This window comes from Ursus maritimus, unplaced genomic scaffold (assembly GCF_017311325.1).
Source record: "Ursus maritimus isolate PB19 unplaced genomic scaffold, ASM1731132v1 scaffold_2, whole genome shotgun sequence".
In the NCBI taxonomy this organism is placed as follows: domain Eukaryota; kingdom Metazoa; phylum Chordata; class Mammalia; order Carnivora; family Ursidae; genus Ursus; species Ursus maritimus.
Genome location: NW_024424452.1, coordinates 36,030,853 through 36,054,245, shown reverse-complemented (window position 1 = coordinate 36,054,245; position 23,393 = coordinate 36,030,853). Strand labels below are relative to the sequence as shown.

The window sequence follows — 23,393 nt, the reverse complement described above, 5'->3', positions numbered from 1 at the left end:
ACAAGCAGTGGTCTTGGCCCTTCCCAACTCAGAGACAGCCCGAGGCTTCCTGCCTGCAAGGGCAGGGGCTTTCCTGTGGGTTGTGCAGGTCCCCGGGGGCCCCTTTGCCTGGGCCCTGGTTGAGCTGGGCTGTGGCTCTCCTGTGATTGCCTGAGTGGCCGTGGCCTGGCCGGCCACAGGAAGGGGACAGGCCTGGGAGGTCTCAACACAGCACAGCAAAACATGGGTGTTGTGTGGCTTTCCACAGCCCTGGGGCTCAGCATGTTCTCCTCTTGTGCTAAGTACCCCTCACCAGGCTGGGCAGAGATTCTGGAAGGAAGCGCCTGTGCAGCACGAGGCTCACTGCAGGCCCCACTCCTCCAGCCTCACCCCAGGTGCTGGGATGGGGCAGCTCCTCCACACCATTTTCCTTCTCAACCAGTGAGCTGGACCTAATTTTCCAGTTGCCGAGTCAGTAGGTCTGGCTTCTGTTGAAAGGTCAAGGACATTGCCAATTCTCTGGTTGTGGGGATGTCTTTAGTGTGGGGCTCATTTTTAACCCCTTTGCCTGCTTTGCATATGGGCTTGGGCCCTGGCCAGGCCCCTGCTGGCCCCTGGGGGCATGCTATGTGCACCCGACCTGGCCAAGGCCCTCGGCCACCAGGCCTCACTACCCAGCCCCCCACCTCTGCCTGGCCTATGGCTTTTTACCTGTTTCAACCCCTTCCCCAACATCTTATCAACCTGTGAGGGCTCCCAGTACACCCAGAACTGCTCGTCTGAGTCCAGGGTCTCCACAAGGAGCCAGCGAAGCCAGGTAAGGACTCCCGAGTAGCCTCCCACCTCTCAAACCCCACCTCACTTCCCTAGAACAGTCCATGCTAGGGTAGGAGAGCAAGTCCTTGGTATAAGAAACACATGGTACCTTCTAGACCAGGCCAGACTCCATCTCCAGTCTCATCTGCTGTTAGCCGTGAGATCTGAGCCCTGGCATCCCGCCATTCCCTCTAACCCCTGCCAGTGGGCAGTGTGCAGTGTCTGCCTGGTCCTAGACCAGGACACACACCTTGTGTTCAAAAATCCCTATTTCACCTCCCTGGATGCTACGCGCACCTGAGGCAGCTCACCGTCCCCCTCTTCTAGGAGGCTGTCCCTTGAGGCCACCTGAGCACCAACCCTCACATCCAGCACAGGGACAGGCCAGAGTCTGGCTGAAGGCTAGAAGCACCAGCTGATTTCTGACCTCTCTCCATGGGGCCCAGCACACAGGACAGAGCGGGCGTTACAAGCTCATCCTGTACAATGCAGATTCTGACTCAGTGGGTCTGGGCAGGCCCAAGCCTGTATCCGTAACAATGCCCGTAACACTGCTGTGTGACCTCACTTTGAGCATCAAGGACTGGAGCGCAGTGCTTCGAGCGACTGTCTTCATGTGGGCCTATGGACTGACAAATGTGCACGAATGGATGAACATACATCTCTTATCTACCAACCAAAGGGACATGAAGAGCCAGCAGGCCTGGGTCACCCCTTGCAATGAAGGACAGGCACAAAGCCCTTCTGCAGACACGGGTATGGGGGCAGCAAGGGAGCTGTGGGTGAAGCTCCCAGTCAGCTTCCCTCATTATCTTTCTACAGTGTAGCATCTGGAAGATTTTTATAAAGCCTTTTTGTTTTTATTGCACATCATAGAAAATGGACTGCACTGTATTTAAAACAGACGAGACATTCACAAGGATGTGGACACCCCAACTTTTCTTCCTTTCTGGCGTCAGCTCTGCTCCACACTGCTCCTGAGGCCGGAGACAGCCTTACCACACACTGACAAAGCCAGTTAACAAAGAACATGTGTATTCTGGGGACTTCAGAGCTGTGCTGGGCCCTGCTGCACGGCCCGTTTTGGAGACTGCTGGTGACAAGGACAGGTGTCTGGGAGGGACAGCTGGGCCAGCAGAGCACCTGAGGCGTGGCAGCGCGAGAGGCTCGTGGTGTGCTGGTGGAGGCTGTGATTACGGCCCGAGTGCTGAGAAGGAAGACGGGGCAGGGGCAAGCTGGCCCCGGGCATCCACCTCAGGACAGGGACACTCTGTGCCTGACACGCCCCGCCCTGGGCAGCTGGTGGCCGCCCGCGGCCCTTCTGAAGCACCTGGGGGCACAGCAGGGTTAGAGGGAGACACACTGGGCGCCAATAGACGGAGGGGCGTGGGGGCCACGCGCCAAACACAACTCCAGGAAACGGAGTTGGGGACAGCCAACCCAGCTCGGTGCCGTGGCCCCTCTCGCGGGGGGCGGATGCGGTCCCCAGGCCCAGAAACGCCATGGAGGCCTGGCTCGCTGCCGGGGACCGCGGCCACTCACAGGCTGCCGACGGCCAGAGGCGCGGAGGGGCAGACCGGCCCGCCCGCTCGGCCCGGCTTCTTGCCCACAGGCAGCCGCCGCCTCCCATGGAGCCGCTCCTTCCGGGTCGCTGCGGTGGTGAAGGTGATGCAGTGTGCGTCCAGGAAGTCCAGCAGCTTGGCCGTGGCCACGCGGATGCCGTGCTGCTTCAGCTCGGCCTGCAGCTCCGCCAGCTCGAAGGGCTGGTACAGCAGCACCTTGCGGTAGAGGGCCGGCCTGGAGCGGATGTAGCGCCTCAGGGCCTCCTCCGTGGCTGCCGCGTGGATGGCCACCTGGGACGCGCTAACCTCCTCTTCGCCCTCTTCACCCTCTGCGCACTCCAAAGCCGCTCCAAACTCACAGGAAGAACTGAGAAAAACCAGACAAGACATTTTGTGACACTCCTCTCTCCAGCAGCCCAAGACCAGGAGCCCCTTTGATGGGAGGAGAGTGTTTCTGTGTCCCCTGCAGGGCCCGACACCGGCACAGATGGCCTCCCTGGGAGGCGGGAAGCTCCAGGCTGCCGTGTTCCTGGCACTCCAGCTGCCAGCCCGAGCCACCTCTGACCCTCGGCCATGGTGCACTGCTAGCAGCCGGCCCCCCTCACGAGAGCATCCAGTGGGGCGAAGACATGGGAGCGCCACAGGTCTGCTCAGGAGGCTCACAGGCGACTGCCCTTCACCCCAACTCAGTTTCCTGCAGTTCAAATCCAGAAGGCAACCTCAGCGTGAGGCCTGGCTTATGCCAACTCATGGACTGGGGGTCAGAGGACCTATGAAGCCACTGGCCCTGTCCTCCCATCCCATTACCTTTGTGAGCTAAAGGAGCTGTCACTGCTGTCCACAGAGGAGGCCACCGATTCCTGGGACGCCGGGAGCTGGGCGTCCCCATCAGGGTCTGGATGCTCCTCGTTGGCCTGTGATATGCCCATTGGAGGGATGCTTCCACCAGGCTGTTTCTTTTGATGTTGGGGGCCCTTGGTCTTAGTGGACCCCTTGGACCTTTGGGGAAGAGGGCCAGAAGTGGCCTCCAGCCGGGCATGGCCACAGGCCCTGGGAGCCTTGGAGGACCTGCTGGTGTGGGTCTGGCTGTGCGGAGCCTCCAGAAGCACCTGCGAGGACTGGCTCTCATTCTCTGAGTCGGACTCCAGAGTCTGGTGAGTGTACTGGAATATCTCCTTCAGTTTGAGGACCATCTGGCGTTTGGGTAGAGGGCGGACCCCAAACCTGAGTGGGGAAACAGGTGAGCTTCAGCACAGAGCAAACAGTTCTCAGCAAATTAATGGCTTTGTGGAAATGAAATCTTAAATGCCTGACTTTTGTGAGCATTCAGAGGTGTCTATTCTGCATACCAACCGAGCTTACTCTGAAGAATACTCCAGAGGGGCCATCCCAGGTTCGGCGATGGTGGTAGTGGTAAGAGTAGCATTGATTGGGATGTGACAGTTTTGATATTCTTTTAAAAAATCAGGTCTCCTTATTCAGACTGTTAAGGCCACGGCCCATCTCCATCCACAGGATACATGGACATCTATCAACTGATGGGTACCTGGAGTCCCAGCTCTTAGCTTCTCAGGGACGGGTAGTTTGGGGAGCAGTGTGTGGAGAGCCAGCAGTCACACACGCTCCTGTCCCCCAGCGGCTCCCGCTACCAGAGTCCCATAGCTGGTCCTTCAGCTCCCAGCCTCACTAAGCCTGGACCCATACAGGGGGGAGTGGACCCCTGAGCAAGTTTTCCAGAACACCACCCACCTATCCAGTTCTTTCTTCAGTACTGGAGTCTCCATGATGGAGTACCTTGGCATGGGCGTTATGGGCACTTTCGGGGGCAAGTTCTTCCGATTAGCACCTTCTAGGTAGAACAAAAGAAACATGTTTCAGCACAAGGGACCTGGATTTACGTCTTCTGAGCTCAGCAGTAGCACAAAGAGAAATAGTGCGTTTGAAGAAAGCCCAGCCACCACTCTGCTCCACTCCTTCACTGTTTGACACTAGAACTGTCTTCCCATTGGAAAGCATCACACAGCACATCACTAGGGCCATAGCCTCGTGCAGTGCTGATGCTCTGGGAACAAGTCAGAAAGCAGATTGGTGGCTGTCAGGGGCTGGGGGGAGGGGCACCGGAGTGACTGCTGATGGGTACGGTGAAAATGTTCTGGGCCTAGTGGTGATGGCTGCACAACACCGTTATGGTACTAAAAACCACTGAACTGCGTGGTATGGCTTTTGTGGCTACCATAAAAACCAAAGTTTTTGAGCTATTATTCACATACCATAACGTTCATGGGTGGCATGGGGGGGGGGAACGGATGGCATGGGAGGGGGCATGGGTGGAAGGGGGGGATGGGTACAGAACACTGTAAATGTACTAAAAGCCACTCAATTGTCTAAAGGGTGAACTTTATGATATGTGAATAATAGCTCAATAAAGCTGTTATTTTAAAAAAGAAATCGGTATTTTAAAGATGAACAACTTAGAAATCTATGGACTTTGGTTTTTATCCTTTTTATGAGCATGGAGCCCTTTGAGACTCCAATGAAAACAGGTGATCTTCTGAAAAAAGCACAAAATTCTTTATATAATTTTAGAAAATTTATCACCTCCTGGAAGCCTACCTCAAGTTCAGACTAAAGTCCCTGGTCTGAAGTCTGGTTCTCACAGCACCACCTGGGAACAGGTTAGAAATGCAAATTCTTGGTCTAGGCTCTGGGGTGGGGGCTGGGCACGGATGCTGGAAGCAGCTCTCCAGGCAGTTCTGATCCCCACGCCAGGCTGACAGTGTTGGTCAGTCATGCCCAGCTGGTCTCAGATTTTGGGAGGAAATGGAACACCAGGCCTTTCCGGCTCTACCGGGATCTGCCTGCCAGGGGACTGGGCGTGGGCAGCAGCAGCTCAAGGGGCTGACCCTGGGGACTCTGATTCTCCCTTATGACTGACATGAGCTGGGAAACTGCACCCTCCGTGGGCTTGGGGGGTAGCTGAGGAAGGACCGCGACTCACAGCCAACCCCCCACCCTCACCCCATCTGCTGTTGTTTTAATTGTGATGAAAATTCACATAAAATTTTAAAGTGAACGATTCAGAGGCACTTAGTACGTTCACAGCGTCCAAATTCACTGCAACCACCACCTCTGGCTCCAGAGCGTTTTCTTCAGCCCCAGAGGAGCTTCTGTACCCAGCACACCCCCCCGTCCTGACAACTGCTCGTCTACTTTCTGTCTCCACAGATTTGCTCGCTCCAGACATTTCAGAGAAATGCAGGTACAGGCTGTGTGGTCTTCCGTGACGGAGGTCTCTCACGGAGTGCCATGTTTTCGAGGGTCACCCATGAGGTAACACAGCTCAGTGCTTCATGCCTTCCCTTCCTATAGCAGATTACACGCCGCTACAAATGGACCACGTTTTATCTATCCATTCATCAGCCAGTGGACACTTGGGCTGCTTCCCCCTTTTGGCTACTGTGAGTACTGCTGCTGTGACCCTGTGTCTGTCCCGATCTCGGTGCGCTCACCTGGGGAGATGCTGGGTCCTAACGGCAACACGATGTGCGACTCTGTGAGGAGCCACCCTTGCCTGATTTTAAGTGCACCGCAGCTGCTTGCTTTGGCCTCTCAGAAGCGCTGGCCGAGTGTTCTCGAGTGGGGTCCACCGATGGGGGTTTTGAACAAGGGCCCCGGGGAGCCATGGGACTCAGGCAGGTTTAGGAAGTGGCTAAGCAGCACATCTGAGAGCAGGCTAGTTCTCCTTCTGCAGGGAAGGGGTTGGGGGGCTCGCCCCAGCCCAGCAGGCCCTGCAGCCCCGCTGCCCTGTCTGTCTCTACTGCCCCCTCCAGCACCTCAGTGTGAAACAGTGTGACAGACAACTACCTCCCTCTACTCACTTGGCGTCTCCAGCCCTTCTGAGTTCTGTGCAGCAACATCAGCGCTCCGCGTCTGGGCCGGAGGAAGGAGCTCTGGAGACTTCTGTTCCTCTCCATCCCAGTCGTCCCACAGAGTGGAGTTCAAAAAGCTTGGCCTGCTGCTCCCGGGCGAGCCGGCCCGAGGGGACTTCTCTTGAGACTTTGTCTGGCCGGAGCAGCTTCCTCGGGCGGGGGTGGCACCCGGGAGGGCTGGGGAGCGGCAGCTGCTGCCAGCCGGAGCCTCCCCGGCCTTACTGCCCGGACTTCTGGTGCTCAGGGGGCCGGTCCGCTCGAGGTTCAGGTGGTCGATGGGAATTGGTGAGAGGGGCTCCACGTGCCAGTGGCAGTCGTCCACTGCAGTCGGAGGGTCGCCGTCCAGCAGGGGGCTGCTGTTCACCTGCCGGGAGGCTGCCTCCTGCTCATCTTCACTGTCCTCCACCTCCACCACCTCACTCGCGATGGCCTGACTCAGCAGCCTCGGCCTGGGGGGCGAGCACTTCCGGGGCTGCCCGGTGAGATCGGCAAGGCCGCCGGAGACGGAACAGGGAGCCGGAGAGCAGTGCTGGTGGCGCCCGGGGTGGGGCCTGGAAGGGCTCCTGCCGTCGGGGCTGCTTGCATGGACGGGGACCAGGCATGACAAGGACATTTGGGGCGTGATGACTGAAAACTTACTTGTGGCTTCGGGCCCACCCCTGTTCTCTAACAGGGTCCAGGGCTTGACCTCAGCCGTGTGATCTGCCGGAGCCCTGGACCTGAGGCCTGTTATCTGCGTCTGTGAGGAAGTGTCCCGGCTTCTGCTGGCCAGTGGCGTGGCGGGCACGAGCCATGAGGTATCCGTGGTGCTGTCCTCCTCGGGGCCGCTCTCGGGGTCACATGACAGCCGAGGGGTCCCTCTGCCCCCCACAGAGCTCCGGTTCCCTGCTGGCCCCTCCTCCCCACCCTGCAGGGAAGCCTCTCTCCTTGCTGGGCTTTGGGAAGGTTCCTGATCTGCATCGACGTCGATGACAGAAAACAGCTCAGAAGACTTGGGGCTAACTTCTAGAACTTTCCTTTCTCCCAGGGGACCATTAAAAACTGACTTTATTTTGGTTTGTTCTAGCTCCAGCTCTTCATCTGAATCCAATAAAAGGATAATCTCATCTTCTCTGTTCTTGCTGGATGGAGTATTCTGAGATCTGGAGCTCAAATGGCCAGGTTTTGACCGGGTTAGGTCGATGGATGGAGACTTTTCAGGGGAGATCAGAACCCCTTTACTTCTGCATTCCAACGAGAAACCACGTTCTTCGCCCTTCTGGAGGCCTGGATCTTTAAGTAACGTGAAGAGGCTCCTGCCCCTCCTCTGCTTTGATGGGGGGTCCTCGGAGGCCGCTGTGGAAGCTCTGCCCTGTGGCTGCGGCCCTGGCGAGGGTGACTCACCCCTGAGATGAGGACGAGGGAATGGCCGGCTGGGACTCTGGCCCCCAGGGGGCTGTGACAGGCACGGGCGCCACAGTGGTGCCTGCCAGCGAGCAGGGGTACAGGGGCTCCCTGCCCCCTTTCCTGAGAAGGTGCCGTTGCCCTCCTGGAGATGGCTCGTCATCTGGGATGGTCCACGGCATCTTCTGGGAGTTGACGAAAATGGCCGGGCCTCAGGGGCATCAGCTGAGCACCAAAACACACCTTCCTTTCTCCCTGCCCCACAGTCCCCAGAAGGGCGAGGAGAGCCGGAACGACCTAGTGCTTCCTCTGGGGACCCTGCTTTCTCCTCGTCCGCACACTGGCCCCTGAGTGGCAGGGGAGTGGACTGTCTCACACTCTTCCATTTGGCTGGGGCCTCTTCTCTTCCCTGACCAGACGATTCCATCTGTCCTGCATTTTCTGGCTGTTCGCCAACCTGACCACTTGCTAAGATTTGCACAGACACTGGACCATCGTCCCCGAACTGGTCAGTTTCTTCCTTGATCTCTGGAGCTCCTTCCCCCCGGAGCAGCTTTCGCTGGGTGGCTGCAAATTCATAAATTTCTTCCATTTCTGCTTCATTCACTTTTTCTCTGTCTTCTTCATGGCTCTCAGACTTCAACAAAGCCTCTGCTTCTTCCTCTTCATCTATCCACATGGACCTCAAGAGCTCTTGGAAGTTCTCTGCGCGGCTTTCACAGTCCTCTTCTTCCTTCTTCCACAGTCTGTCCTCTGAATCCATCTCATCAGGCGCTTGTCCGCACAGAAGAACAAGCTCACTAACACCAAACCTGCAAGAGGAAGCGCCACGCGTCACTACCCTGCAGGGGCAGTAGCCGCGCGCCCCAGTGCAGGGAGCATCGCAGCGTGAGTCCTCACAGGGAGGATAACCGTGCCTCGGGCCTGGCCCTTCCCCTGCTCTCTTGCAGAGACGGTGCCCGTGCTCAAAGCCGGGAACACCCCAGGCCGCTGAGCTCCAGAAGAGACTCGTGGACCTTTAGGGCAGGGTTTGCTAACTCACACACAAGGGGGTGCGTCGGGCTGAGCTGAAGGTGGTGGTGAAGGAAGGAATCGGTAGTGCTGCAAAGCCAGAGAGTGTGCTACCCCGAAAGGACCTGACGCTCTGAGACAGACGCAAACCCCGAAGACCAAACCCGTCCCAGTCAGCCCGGGCCGAGGGGTGCAGCAGCCTGTTGCCTCCCTGAAGGCTCCTACACTCAGGACCCCAGAGGCCGAGCTGATCCCTTCCCAGGAGTGCACCTGAGGGATTACAGGGCCTTGGACAAACATGGTTTTATCCCAGGGGCCCTCAGCCCTGTCAGGAGATAGAACACCCTGTTTCGCTGAGCCAGCAGCCGCCTCTCCCGACACACCGCGTGGACAAGCTGAGTGCGTGCAGACCCATGGGAATTACACTAGGCATTACACTCCTGTTTACACTATTTCCTGGGACCTGAGAAAGAATAGCCGCCATTCAGCTTCTGTGGCCGAACGACCAAGGAGTGGCAGCGTCTGGGGGCAGCTGAGGCTGAGGACCACCCCCTCATCACACCCAGGGAGCTAAGAGCCATGTGACCCGGCGGAGGCCGTCCTCAGCCAGTGCTGGACTCTCCTGCCAGTGTCCATTCTGGCCCGACTGCCAGTCACTACGTCCTGGGCAAGGTCAGCACTGAGCATAAACCCGGGGTTAGCAGGTACAGGAAGGACTCAGCCCTGACCCTCCTGCGAGCCTCCTGTGAACCGAGACGTCGGTTCACGTCAGACACCGGGAGGTAAATGCAAAGAGCAGTCGGACCTGTGGGCCAGAGCGCTCAGGTCGGGGGCCAGCCGGGCCGGCACGCCAGGGTCTGCAGTGTACAGGTAATGCAGGAGTGCCCGGGTGGCCTCGGTGCTCACGTCACTCAGCAGCACACGCTGACCCCGCAGATCACCGTCCTCCGCGGCGAAGAAGCCTTCACTGTCCACCTGGGGGCGAAGTACAGCACAGAAGGTTTACGACTTCACAGATGTGACACGGGGCCACACACAGGGTCCGGCAGGCTCCGTGCGTCCCCACGCCTCCTCGCAGCCCTTCCCCAGCACCGCCATCAGCCAGGGTCGCGCCAGTGTGCTGGTCAGGAGCTGTGCCGTCAGGCCCTAAAACTTCTCTGTCGGCAAAATCAGACTGTGGTGGAGGGTCAAGCACCCAGCTGGTTCCCTCTTGACAGACACATCGGAGGCATGAGAGCTTTCTGGTGGAGACCAGCAGCACTCTCCCGGATCCCCGCAGCACGACATTCAAGTCTGATGCATGTCGGCACAGGTCAGCACAGAAATGTCTGTCAGCGGGTCGATTAGGACTTCATAATTACAGAAATAGAGGAAAAGGGAACAGTTCTGCAGAAAATGGATTTTTATTCAACCGATCAAGAAATCCTTAGCTCATCTCCTCCTACCACTTCCTAAGCTCAAACGTGTGTCTCCCGACTGAAACAGGTACACTGAGAGGGAGGGAGGGAGGGAGGGAGGGAGGGAGGCGGGTGCACGGGGGCGGGGGGGCAGGAGGCCAGAGGGGAGCCTCCAAACGCACTCAGAGCGGGAGGGAGGAGGGGCGGGGTCCATACTCACAAACTGCATGAGAAGGGGGCATCGGGCATAAAGCACGAACTTGTGGGCGTAAAGCACGTCCCCGCTGTCCGTCTGAAACTGGACGTCACTCAGGTGTGGGTTATTGACCATGGCTCTGAAGTCGGCCAGCAGCAAACCGAGGGTGAGCTGGAAGGAGGGGAGCAGACACGTCTCACGGCGAGTTCCCCAACTTCAGGGGTGCCTCGAGCCCCTGTCCGCAGGGCTCCCACTCAGGTCCCACCTTTTGTTGCCCTGAGGCTCTCAGCAGTACAGACTAGCACAAGGCTAGCTTCTTTCTCAGATTCTCCATTACACTGAGCCCCCTGGCCTAACATGGGGGGGTGGGGGTGGGGGGCAGATGAGCAAGCGGAGGCATGATGGCCACAGCAAAGCTGCAGCCGCAGCCGGGCTGAGCGCTTCACAAGCACCGTGTGCGGCCCCGATGTGACAGGCAGGGACCCTGAGCCCACGCCATTCAGGTACCCGGCTGAGAGGAGTCTTGGTCCTTTTCTGACTATGTGCCCTGGTCATCAGGTAGACCTTGGGGTGAAGTTTGGCTGATACCGATATACTAGCAGGATGACGTCCACTCTTAGGAAAACCCAACTTCCAAGCCAGCGTCACCGACGCAGAACGTGAACCCTTAGTTGGAGACCAGGCGGGACCAGCGGAGGCACACAGTTGGTCCTGAACGAATGAATGAAACTTTGGGGCATAAGGCCACCTCATAGAGCAATGGGGATTCCTGTGGGCTCTCAGGACAAAGCGGGATCCCAAGGCTTGGCTACTGAACCCCCAGAGTTCAAGGACAGAAGGGACAAAAGCCTCATGGCAGAGCCCTAGAGGGGGACAGTTGGCTCCCGTGGGCTCTTGCCTGGCTTAGTTCAGAGGCTGTCGAGGAGGCCAGCGGACTCGTGCGAGGCTCTGGAGGCCGGCTGGGAGCTGACTGCACAGAGCACAGGACGAGCTCCGGTGGCCAGGACCACAGAGCCGGGAGCAGGGCCAGGCCGTGCAGCCCACAGTGAGGAGCCCCGGTGCTTACCGAAGCCTGGCTGCTGCTGTCCGGGGGCTTCTCCTTGGGTGGCAGGACAAACCCAGTCGGTGGAAGGCCAGTGGGCAACACATCCATCCCTGAGAGAAGGATTCACAGGTTAAAAGAACATCACGTCCTGGCAACGTCAGTCTCCAGGAAAGAGCATCAGGTGTCAGGGAGCCGACCCCAAAGGCACCCTGGAGATGCTCTTTACCTAAGGGCTTCTTCGCTGCGTGAACTACCCGCTGAGTTTTTCCCCGCTCCCCCGGAGGGACAGAGGTAGTAAAAACAGTCTGCACGATCACTGGCTCTGGGCAAGGGCTCTGTCATCGGTTAAAGTTGGAGGAAATTGTGATGGACTCACCCATGTGATATCTATCTTTGAGGAAAAAAAGGAAAGTACTTACAGAGACTGCGTTCTCCCCATCATATGGGGACAAGCCAGGGAACCTGAGATCTGAGCAGCTGTCCCCAGGCCACAAGGACAGCTGGTCACGGCAGCCATAGGGAGGGAGGGCTGGGAGGGCAGGGCTGGCCCATGTGTCCCATCCAGCGTCTCACCTGAGGCCCCTCCTGAGCTGGCCGGGCCCCCACTGCAGGGCCACGGGGTGGCACTCAGCCCCTCTCCCGCCAGATCCACAAGGTCCTGCAGGGCCTGGTGCTCTCTCTGGCTGGCAGAAGGTGACAGGTTCCTGGGGCCATGGCTCGCAGGTGGAGCACTGCGGAGAGCAGGTGGCGTCTGCACACCCAGCTCTGGCTGGTCAGGCAGCACCGGCAGCAGTGTGGGCTCCTGGGTAAGACCCTGAAAGAAGTCAGGAAGCCAGGTGACCATGTGGCCACCACAGCAGCCACCACACAGAGGGTCCCTGAGAGCGCCAGCCACAGCCCAGAGCAACCCTGGGAAGCTCTCTCCCATCACCATCTATCAGCGGGCTTCTCCGTCACAGTGAAGGCCATGCCTGTTACATCTACATGGGCAGAAAGGTCCCTGTGGGTGCTGTCCCCCTAATGTTATCTAAATGGCATCGAGCATGCAGTGACTCCAGGCCCACCTGCAGCAGGCTTGTGTGGTTCCTGGGCCCCACCACAGGTGGATTATACCTGCCACCTGGGGGTGGGGCCCTGGACTGCTTTTCAAACAAACCCTCCAAGAACAGGATACATGTGGGAACCAGTGGGCCTCCCTGTTCTTCCCAGGAGAGCCGTCTGTTGTCATACAGAGAAATATGCTACAGCCAACACACCTGACTTTCTGCCCTTCCTTACTTTTCAGACTTTCTGTTGATGCCCAGGGCTGCCGTCCTGACTGGCAGCCTCTGCCCTGAGCCCCCCGTGTGCCTAGAGGGGAGGACCCACCTTGGCGGACCGCTGGGGCACCATGGGAGGTACCAGGTTCGCGGTGTAGAAGGTTTCCAGAGCCCAGGCCCCCGTTAGAGCGCTGCCCTCCCACAGAAAGTTCTGCTTCCCTCCAGGCGGCCGCAGATGCCGGCTGGCCTTTTCCAGCTCTTCCTTTAGGATCCTGCTCGCAGGAAGTGGCGGTGTGCTGGACAGCTCCATCTCCTCCGCAAAGAGCTGGGCCACTCGATCCTCTGTCTGCCTCCCTGTGGTCTCTGGGTCCTGGACCAATAACGGGGGAGGGCATGCAGGTGCTTTCCTCTTACGACTCTTCTTTTCTGAAGGGAAACAGAAGCACAGGGTCGATGACAGAGCTGCCACACACCCTGAGGCTCAGCAGCAGTGTGGTGAGGCTCTGCCAGCTGGGGGCCGCACCTACCTGCCCCCAGTCTTATCCTCTCAGAGAAAGCGCTTTCCAGTCTGAGCACCGTGGGCACGGCCTCCTGCTCCATCTCAGACCGGGACAGAGCCATGGCCACCAGTAGGTCCTCAGATGGCGCCTCAGGCTCCGTGACCTTCCGCTTTTTCTGCAGCTCCTTCTTGTTGGTGGCTCCCTTCCGCTTCATACCTCCAACGTGACTGCTGGAGCTTAAAAGGCAACCAAACAGAAAAGTTAGCAAGGCCAGAGGTGTGAGGGCGTCCCTGCTGGACAAGAGAGGCCTGGACCCTGGAGCTACCAACTTCTGCCCATCGATACTTCAGATGCCCCTCAGGCAGTCCTGGTGGCCACACTGGGGAAGGATCCCTTCCCCTCCTGCAGGGGCCTGTGGGCATTGCCTCTGCCCAAGGCCTGAAGGAAAGGCCTCCCAGCTTCAACCACCACCATGGTCAGCCAGCCTGGAGGTCAGTGTACAGGAGCACTCATTTGGCTTGGAGATTTGCTTAAAGGATTTTTCCAGCTGGAGAACCTAGACTGCCTGGTGAACCCCAACAGGCGGAGCAAGAAACAGGAGGGCAAAGGCAAGAGAGAAACTGGGAGCTCAAACCCAGCTGTGGGGGTGCTCTGGAAAGTGCTCTTTGCAGAAGCTCATGCTGTCCCCTGGGCCCGGGATGGCTCGAGAACCTCAGGTATCACCTTGGAAGATCTAAGCAAGTCCTAATTCAGGTCAGCTTCCCGGGAACCCCACATCATAACCACAGCTCCCCAGAAGGCAAGGAGCCATCCCAGCATCTGACTACCTCAGAGTTCAACACACTCTAGACTTGGCCTTCGGACAGAGGAGGCTTGAAGCCTCGGTGAGGGTGTCCATTTATTATAGTTTTCTACTTTATCAGCCTTCTAGAAGGACACACACACATCTTGTTTCTCTTCTCAGGTATTGAAAAAGCAGATATATTTCATCTGAGTAGGTGGTTCCCATCCAGTCCTGGCAAAAGGTAAGCAATAGCTTAGATAATGTCTATGCTAGGGCCTTAAGGCTTCTGATTCTGAGATGCTAGTGCTGATGTGCTATGATATAGACAGGCTCACCAGCTAAGAATCCACCTCTGTCCACCCCAGTCTCACCATGGGCCCAGCTCAGATGCCTGTAACCTGTGTGCAAGGCAATGGCCAGGACAAACAGAGCCACCACCTTGGCCTTCCCTTTGCTCTGGACGGCTGTCAAAGGAAAGAAGTCCCAAATCTACAGAAGTCCAGGGCCTCCACTAGCTCGTTCCCTGTAATGCACCGTCCACAGCACCAGGGGCAGTTCGGAGAGGAGCTGAGCTGCTAGTGTGCCTGTGATTTGCACGCCTAGGACTTGTTCCCAGCTAGGTAGGAGCAAGGGCTCCAATTGTAACACCTAAGCATTTAATTCATGCACGTAAAAAAAAAAAAAAAAAAAAAAAAAAAAAAAAAGGCCTGTGGCTCTGTCTTGTCAACTCTGTGAACTATGCTGAGTCCTGTTCCGTGAATAGTAGGAGACTTGGGCCGCACGGAGGCGGAAGCTATGGCACGCTTCAAAGGAATGGATGAAAGGACCAGATTCCTCACTGCTCCAGAGGACACTGGTAGGACCGCAAGCATGGGAAAATCTCAGGAAGGACCTCAGGAAACCAGTCCTACCAATCCTTTCTGCAGACACACCCACATGGACCATTTCAAAGCCTTTGAGGGTACAGCATCTTTCTCCTCCTCCATCCCAACGGAGACCGTGCCTTGATTTCTCCTCAAATGTTTCATTTCCAGAATCAAGGAGGGTTCTAGGGCTCTACTGTTCTCTAACACTACAAAAGGCTTTAAACAGAAAAAAATCAGAGTATTTCTCTGATTTTTCTCCTTTCCATTTGCCTCACCTCGATGCCATGGTGCCACAGGCCCCGTCAGGCTGAGCTGTCTGCAGCCGCACGGCCTGGAGCAGAAGCTGGGGGCCAACACCCATCTTCACTGCACACTGTTTCAAGTGGCTGATTCGGCTCTTTGGGGTGAGAAACGGCTTGCCACAAATTGGACATTCGGGGATCCGAGGTGTGGAGGGTGTCAGTGCCTTTTCAGCCTCATCCAAGCACCTGGAGGAAGACAATAAACACAGGAGAACCCTCTCCCTGGTAACATGCGACCATGTCAGCATGGACAGGCTGTGGGCCCCAGCCTGTTCTCCACACAGCCTGCAGTCAGCCTCCAAACCCTACATTTTGGTTGTGCGAGCAAAGGTGGCTGAAGAGAGCAAGGACACATCAGACAGTGGCAGTCCCACTCCCACATCAGACAGTGGCAATCCCACAGTGGATCTCTGCCCCAAAGAAGTGAGAGCAGATACTCAAACTAATACGAGAAACACATGGTCATAGCAGCTCTATCCACAACATCCAAAACGCAGAAAAAATCCATAGCCATCAATGGATGACCAAGACGTGGTCTATCCATGTGACGGTATTATTCAGCCGTAAAAAGGAATGAAATTCTGATCCGTGCTCCAACCTGGAGGAACCCTGAAAACACTGAGGAAAGGAAGCCAGATACCAAAGGCTATGTCTGTATGATTCCACTTACGTCCTGACAGAAAAATCCACAGGGACAGTACATCAGCGGTTGCCAGGGGCTGGCAGAGGGAAAATGGGGAGTGAGTGCTAACAGGGACAGGGTTTCTTTTTGGGGTAACAAAAATATTTTAAAATCGATTGTGGTAATGGCTGCACAATTCTGTGACTATAATAAATAAAAGCCATTGATAGAATTGTTAACTTTGAAAGGACAAACTGTGTAACGTGGGAATTCTCTCTCAATAAAGCCATTTAAAAAACCAGTAAGGACAGGCTGACACCAACACTGAGGTGCTATGGTCACGGTCAGGTGTCTCAAGATCCCCACCACAGATTCCCCCAGGTCTGTCACACCCATGGGAAAGGTGACCACAGAGAGGCGACAGTCAAGCTGCTCCTACCGGTTCACATGCTGCTCCCTTCGTGTCACGTTCATGGCTGAGAGGTTCTTTTGACAGATCTGGCAAAAGAACAGCCCCATCTCCTCCAGGTTAGCCTCATGGGCGGATGCTCGCTGTTGCCCAAACTCCTGCTGCAGGGCCAAGGCCACTGCAGCGTCGCTCTGTGTGGCAGGAAGCCCGGGCCTGGACCCTGTAAGGAGGCACAGTGTCCATGAGGATGAGCTCACCATCAGACGTCTGCTCCGCCGGTCAGAGCTCATAGCGCACAGACAGCAGAGGGAGCGCGGAAAGAGCAGACCCAGCACCGGTCAGTGAGGGAGTGAGGGGGATGCAAACAGGGCTCCCGAGCATACTTCTCAAACAGTAACATGCGGAAGAATCCCAGGAAGCTTGTTAAAATGCAGGTTCTCATCCCAGTGGTCTAGGTGAAGCTTCCGGAGATTCCCCGTTTGGGACAACTCCCGGGCCAGGAGACGTCGCTGGTGCAGGGCCACTGTCTGAGTGGCAAGGTCCTAGAGAACGCGCCTTTCATTTTTCCCATTCATGCCGAAGTCGTCTACCTCAGGCGTTCCAGGTTTACAAGGCTCCTATTCCAGGAAGTCTAGGTTCTCTCTACAAAGCTCAGCCTTTCCTATTCCTGTCACCTTTGGTGGCCCACCCTAGAATAACTAGATCAAAGTGAAATGCCCTTCTCTCTTAAAACACAGGTCTCCTTCCCAGCATCAGACAAAAGGACTGACTCTAGTCCGGAGGTGGCTCCCAAAGTGGCCGGGCCCACCGCTGTGGCCCTGTCACATGTGATACTGCTGGAGCAGACCCTCGGCATTCACAAGGAGATGCTGAGAACTTCGTAAATCCCCAGTTCTCAAATACTCCTGTGGCCTACCACTCTTTCACAGAAGCCAGAAAAGCATCACACTTCATTTTGGTGCCCTATTTTTTTTTTTTTTAAACAAAGAAATAGTGTCTCTGTCCCGAGCACTGAGCATTACTGGGTATGCTGTGAAGATCTATGGGAACAGCTAAGTTACGTGTAGGGCAGGTGCTGAGCTCGTGTCCTGGCTGAGCACCCCACTGGTGCTGCAGGGACTGATGCCATGGCAGGTGTCCCATCGCTGCCTGTGTGGGCCTTAGAGGTCGCCTGAGAATCCTCGGCGCTCCCAGGGTGCAGTCTGCAAATGCAGGACCAGGACACTACAGATTTGTTAGTTGTAGGGCCATCCATACGGTTTCTGCCTATTTTTTCCCCTTTGGTGTACTTTCACCAGAGATGAGGGCTTATGTCGTTTGGGGTAGATAGAACCAGGGATATGACACGCCTCTGGGGTGGTACAATGTGCCCTGCACAGCACCTGCACCATTGGCGCCAAGCTGTCTTCACCTGGGACCGCCTGGACCTCTGGTTTACTCGCCTGTGATGCACCCCAGGGTCTACGGGAAGTGGTTACGTGACACCAGGATGAAACAATCAAACAAATCTAGAAAGTGGGAAATTCAGAAAGAAAATTGTCCTGGACTCTTCTGAAAGTTGGTATCATGAAAAAAAAAAAAAAACCAGGACAAGACAAGGGGACTGTTCTAGAGTCTAGACTTTAAGAGACCACTGAAGTGTGGCATATGCAGTGTGGCGTATGTGGGACTTACAGTTCTGGCGGTCCTTGCTCAGAAAAAAAGAAACCAGCTATAAACGTGTCCTTGGGACAAGAGGGGAAATTTTAATATGAACTGGATCCTAGGCAATATTAGGGAATTAGGTGTGACAACAGCACCATGATCATGTAGGAGATCTGCTGGGGGAAGCATCATGATGTCTGGAACTTACTTTCAAATGGTATAGAAGAATCATATATATTTGGAGATATAAAAAATGTATGGCAAAATGTTAACAATTGTTAAATACAGGTTAAGGATATGGTGATTTATTGTAGTTTTTGTTTGTTTTTACCTTTCTGTACGGGAAAATTTTCATAATAAAAAGTCAAAATAAAAAGAGGAAGAGGTACCTTGTCAAAGAAGCTAAGTGCAAAGTGACCCAAGGGACCCTTCATTCTCTGGCTAGACTCAGTGAAGTGGCTGAGGTACAGCACCGGGCAGAGCGCCCACCCCCCACCAGCAGCTCAAGGAATGCGGGTTCCTTCCTGCCCCCCTTTCTCCAGAGTTCGAACTCATCCCTGATGGGAATATACAAAACTCCCATCGTACCATTCCCTGCTGTCATCTCCTCTGCAGGGCCTTCTGGGGCGTTTTCTTCAAGTGTAGCCTCCAGAGAGCACCCTTCCGAAGCATGCTGCAAGCGTTCGGGGTCTGCTCTCTTGAACTGCTGCATTCGCCGTAGGACCAACTCTGCCGTCCGGGGTTTGGAGGGACTTGGTGCCACCACTGTCGGACAGGAAGGAGGGGGCTGGGAGCTGCTGTCCGGAGAAGCTTCTGGCAAAGAGGAAAACATTCACAGGCATCTGTTCTAGCTGGAGATACGAAGACTCTTCCATCAGATACAGGTTAGACCCAAGTTTCAAGGGGTCCTTTACCAACTAGTTTAGGTTTAACTCTCAAGTATAAGTAGGACTGATTACTGGTAACCTCACCATTGGAGGTAATATAAATAGACCTGTCACAAATACATGTGACAGGAGGGAGCACGGAGAGTGACTGCTAATGAGCACAGGGTTTATTTTTGGAGGGACAAAAATGTTCTAAAATTAGCCAGTGGTAACGATTACACAATTCTGTGACTACACTAAAACCACTGAACTGCCCACTTTAAAAGGGTGCATTTTATAGAATGTAAATTCTTTCTGAAAAGCTGTTATTAAAGAAATATTAATGACAAACATTTTTATCTTCCTAGGTTATAAGTTCTCTAACTAGGTGTCCACAGATGGCCTCTGGTGGGGATTCATGAAGCCCCTGCAGGTCGGTCAATTTCGCAGGTGTGTGTGGGGGTGTGGTTTTCTGGGGGAATCATGCATAGCTTTCACTGTTCCCAAAGGGGCCTGAAGGACCAATGATGTTTCAGTAACACTACTGCAGCCTTACAACAGTCTCTGAGAGCTAATTCTTTATCACTATTCCACTGAGAGATCATGCTGACCACATAGTAAAAATACCATTTCAGATCAGGAAGTGAAGGTGAGAAATATTTAGAAACAGAACACAGGAGCCCAAAGACCCTATGCAAGGCTGGTTCTCAGTTCTGCTCGAAGACGCACGTTAAACGTGGCACAAGACCGAGGGCAGCAGGGTAAGAAAATTGCTTCAAGCAAACAAACAAAGGAAAAGAAAGGAATAAAGGTGTTTGGAGGAGAAAGGAAGGACCTGAAGATTCTCCTGGGATTTAAGCCTATCTGGCAGCTTCCTACTGCCTTCTAAGCAGCCTTACTGACCTGGCCGGCATCACTGCAACTTACCCTCTCTGGAAGGAATTCAAGAAAATGAGAGAAGCAGTATTATTTTCATGGTCACATAACTTGTGTCAAATACATAATGTAAACATTAATAAGAAACTCTAAAAGGGCAGAGGGCCCCAAACATAATCATGGAGAAAATTCACACAGGGGTTATATTTTTTTATGACCATTGTTTAAAACAGGAGTTGGCCAACTATGGTCCTCAGGGGGCTGCCTGTTTTGTTAATGAAGTTTTGCTGAAACGCAGCCCATGCATGTGCTTACACATTGTCTAGGGAGTTGAGAAGTTGCAAACAGGGACCAGGGCTGCAGAGCCAAAATAATTTACTGTCCGGCCCTTCTCACAAAGTTTTCTGACCCCTGGTTTAAAACAGTAGTCACCTCTGGTTTCCTCTTTGGAAACGTCCTGGCAGTGGTTTTGGCCCAGTTACCTGTCTGGGTGTTCTGCACACTCTCCTGGAGCACAGCAGGAGCAAGCACTCTTCCCTCTCCATTCTCAGGGGGAGCGGGTTCACTCCTCTGCCACTTGGGCGCCCCTTGCTTTTTAGTCCTTGGGGCTTGGCTGCCAGACTGAGTCGTCCTCTCCCTGGGGCCTTGAAGCGTTTTGCCCTTGGTAGCAGTTGGTTTGGTCCTCTTTGGTTTGCTTATCTGAGTGCTGTTTGAGGCCTTTTGTGTCTTCTTTTCCCCTGACACTTCCTTGGTGACATTCTTTTTCACCCTTTGGAGAAAGCTGGCACAGAGTTCCTTAAAATCATCATCTGACTCATCCATCATCTGACTAGCTTTAAGGCTTGCAGGTGGTCTTCAGAGGTGTGAGGTTTATCTGGGGGCCCGAGAAGGAGCCTAGCAGGGCCTTGCTCAGACTTGAAGCTCCATTAAGGCTCCTCTCTGCTTCACACTAGGACACCTGGAGAGTTTGCACAGTTGAGCAAAAAGTAGTGCTTTCCCCTCCATAAGGATTTAAAATGCCTTTCTTCAAATTGAGCCCCTGTTAAACAGCATGTTTAAAGTTCAGATCTGAGAGCTTTTGTTGTCCAACAGATGCCTCTGAGAGAGGATACATATGAACTTCACGCTCAGGTGATTCTCCAAGATCTCCACAGTGATAAAGCACATTGGTTCATTTAACGTCACATCTGTGGAAAACCAAAAGCATCTAAATGTAATTAGACAGACACTGCATTTTATGCCATTTCTTCCAGGTAGGTACAAGAGGATGTGGAGTATGGCCAAAGTCCTCAGAGTAACAATATCTGTGTCAAATACTCAGGTACAGCCTGGTTAACACAAACTCATGGTATTACGGGATATCATAATACCACACAGGGGGAGGGATCTAGAAACCCATTAAAGAAAGAACATGAGCATCTTGGAAGAGTATTGTTTTTACTGAAATCTGGGAAATGAATCCCATGAAGGGCAGTCACCACGGAAACAGGATGATGGCCAAATGCAGAAAAACTCTTTCTTAGGCCCTATCAACAGGCAACTTAATGTGCAGGGGGAGGGGGCAGCCAATGGAGAGAATACACACTTGAACGCTTGGGAAGAAATAAGACAGGAGCACAGGAGGCTCATCCATCACTAATATGAGCAATGCTTCCAAATAAAAAAAGGGCCACTTTTCTCCACCCTCTCTCACTTCAGCAGGAGCTGTCCAAACTCAAGTGACTGGAATGGTGACCACCGCAAAGCCTGGGTCTTATGGGCATTATTTACACTGGCACCGTTTAGTGTGATTCAAAATTCAAAACTGAATGACCCAGTGACAGAAAGTGCAATCTCCTCGGCGGGAGTAGTCCAATTACCTATTTTTCCGGAGCTTCCAAGTGGACCTCCTCCACTCCCATTATTTTCCATCATCACACACTGTTTTCACAATCGCACATATCACAAATTACAATCATTTGTGATAACATTTATTGAATGCTTACTGTATGCCAGGCACGGGTCTAATTGCTTTACAACTCTAACTCATGTAACCCTTACCACAATCCTATTCCTTAGTGTCTTCTGTCATCCCTCTACAGCAAGGAGTCAGGCACAAGAGCGAGGAACTGGCTTAACTTGAAACAACTTTTGAAGTGGCAGGGCTGGGATCAAATCCAAGAGGGTGGTCCTAGGGCATCAGCACCTACATTTTTATTCACTTATTATCTGTCCCCTACTAAGCTCAAAAGTTAAGGAGGGCACAGACCCATCTATTTTATTCCATATTCTCTTTGGCTGATTAGACACCTGATTTGTAAAATAAATAAATAAATAAATAAATGCTCGACATTTGTTCAATCACTCAACCGCAAAGACTTTGGTACAGTGGGAGAGGAGGCTGCAGTCAGCGCAGGGATCGGTGTCCGGGCGCCTGAATAGAGCCCGTGGGACATGGGAAGCTAGAGCAGATTCCACACTCCACACCTCACGGAGTCTCCACGGGGCCTGTGACGTTAGCCCGACAACAGCCCACCTCCTATACATGCTCGCTCAGTATTTGCCGAGGGAAGCAGCAAGTTTCCGGAGGGCTGGGGACTTGCGTCTAAGTCGCTTGGTACCCGCTGGGGCACCCGGCTCGCAGCAGGCGCGCAATGAATGAGTGGGCCGTGCGGGTTGGACCCTCCCGCTCCCCCGACCCGGTGACACACCGCAAGCGGGCGGGGGCTCGGGCTGGAGGAGGGCTGCCAACGACTCTGGCGGCTACAAAGCCAGGCGGCGGCTTCCGATCGCCAGCCTGACCCCCGGGCCGTGACCCCGTGGGTACCCGATCCCTCCTTACCCTTCCTCCCTCCAGGCGGCCCCCGCCCCCTCCACCCGAGCGCGGCTCCTGCCTCTACACCGCGGGCGAGAAAGGCTCTTCTCCCTCACCCCCGACAGCGAGAAACGCCCCAGGTGACTGGACCTCCTCTCCAGACTACAGACTTCTAGCCCTGAAGCCCGACTCCTCCTACCTCCGGGGCCGCCGAGGCACCTTCTCAACGGAGAGCCTTGCGCCTACGCATGCGCCAACCGGCGCCCCCTGCGGAGGACAGCGCCCGCGCACGCGCGGAGCGTCCCGGGAGTCCCGCTTCCCGTCGTCCTCCGCGGCCCAGGCGCGCGGCTGGGAGCGTTTCCGGCCGGCTCGAGGCGGGGCGCGGCTGAGAACGGCGCTCGAGGCACTAGTGGCTACAGGTGTGTGCGGCAGCCCGCGAAGTCCGCTCAGTGTTGAGGAGCAGGCAGGGTGAGTTTAGGACACGGCCGCGGTATTTAGTTGCACCTTGGGTTCACCGCGGTTCCCGCAGGAAATGTTTGTGGAGGCAGGGACGGCTCCTCGGAACGCACCTGCCGGAGGGGGAGGGTCTTGGAGACGCGCCGAGCGCGGCCGGTCGGGGTGGGAGAACTTCCTGGCCGAGGTGGTAGCGGGTGTACGGAGGCCGGGAGGTCGGGTGGTGGTGGCCGCATGAGGGAACAGCGGCCGGCTCTCGGCGCTGGCTGCTGCGAGCGGTCACGTGCAGCCAGAGGGGTTCGCCTCGGGCTCCAGTTTGAGGACCTCCTAGCTGCCGGTACCGGGGGTCGTCGGGAGACGCGGGCGCACCCGAGGAAGGATCTGGAGAGGCAAGACTGGAGGCCGAGGGAGCCATTGGGAGAAGGCTGTAATCCGCAGAAGTGAGCGTGGCCCAGAGTGGAAGTTGGAGGGGAAAGCATGGAGAGGTGCTTAGGCGTTCGGATTAAGATTGTAGCTTTCGGGCTTGAGCGTCTGGAGTGCAGTGTGCTTCCATTTACTGAAATAATGAACACCGGAGGAGTAGCTTTGGAAGGACAAGCGTACGTTCAGCTGGGTTTTCAAGACGTAACACCATTAAGATTCGCCCTATTAAAGTGTACAATTCAGTGGTTTTTCGTACATTCACAGGGTGCAGATACTC

At 55.1% G+C, this 23,393-nt stretch overlaps 2 protein-coding genes across 9 annotated transcripts in view; one reads left to right on the top strand and one right to left on the bottom strand.

The window, feature by feature from the left end:
• Nucleotides 1–1,633: 1,633 nt before the first annotated feature.
• SLX4 (SLX4 structure-specific endonuclease subunit) lies at nt 1,634–22,506 on the bottom strand. 2 transcript variants are annotated; one of them, XM_040635410.1, is made up of 15 exons: nt 22,440–22,506; nt 19,929–20,633; nt 18,293–18,517; nt 16,091–16,280; nt 15,003–15,215; nt 13,105–13,313; nt 12,687–13,003; nt 11,892–12,132; nt 11,340–11,428; nt 10,298–10,444; nt 9,486–9,655; nt 6,236–8,481; nt 4,107–4,206; nt 3,165–3,581; nt 1,634–2,724 (listed from the first exon to the last, which is right to left on the bottom strand). In XM_040635410.1, the coding sequence occupies exons 2-15, from the start codon at nt 20,269–20,271 to the stop codon at nt 2,334–2,336; spliced, it is 5,298 nt and encodes a 1,765-aa protein (XP_040491344.1). In that variant the 5' UTR covers nt 20,272–20,633; nt 22,440–22,506; the 3' UTR covers nt 1,634–2,333. The 2 variants fall into 2 exon arrangements, with proteins under 2 accessions (XP_040491344.1, XP_040491345.1); XM_040635411.1 differs by having other exon boundaries at nt 18,293–18,514.
• A 59-nt stretch (nt 22,507–22,565) lies between these two features.
• Nucleotides 22,566–23,393, top strand: part of DNASE1 (deoxyribonuclease 1) — a 73,363-nt gene continuing 72,535 nt past the window's right edge. For 2 of the 7 annotated variants that reach the window (XM_040635415.1, XM_040635416.1), the window contains exon 1: nt 22,587–22,708. The gene's annotated coding sequence lies outside the window, so the exon portion shown is untranslated. Of the gene's footprint in view, nt 22,709–23,393 lie in introns of all 7 variants that reach the window. The other 5 variants (XM_040635420.1, XM_040635419.1, XM_040635417.1 and 2 more) reach the window with 4 other exon arrangements.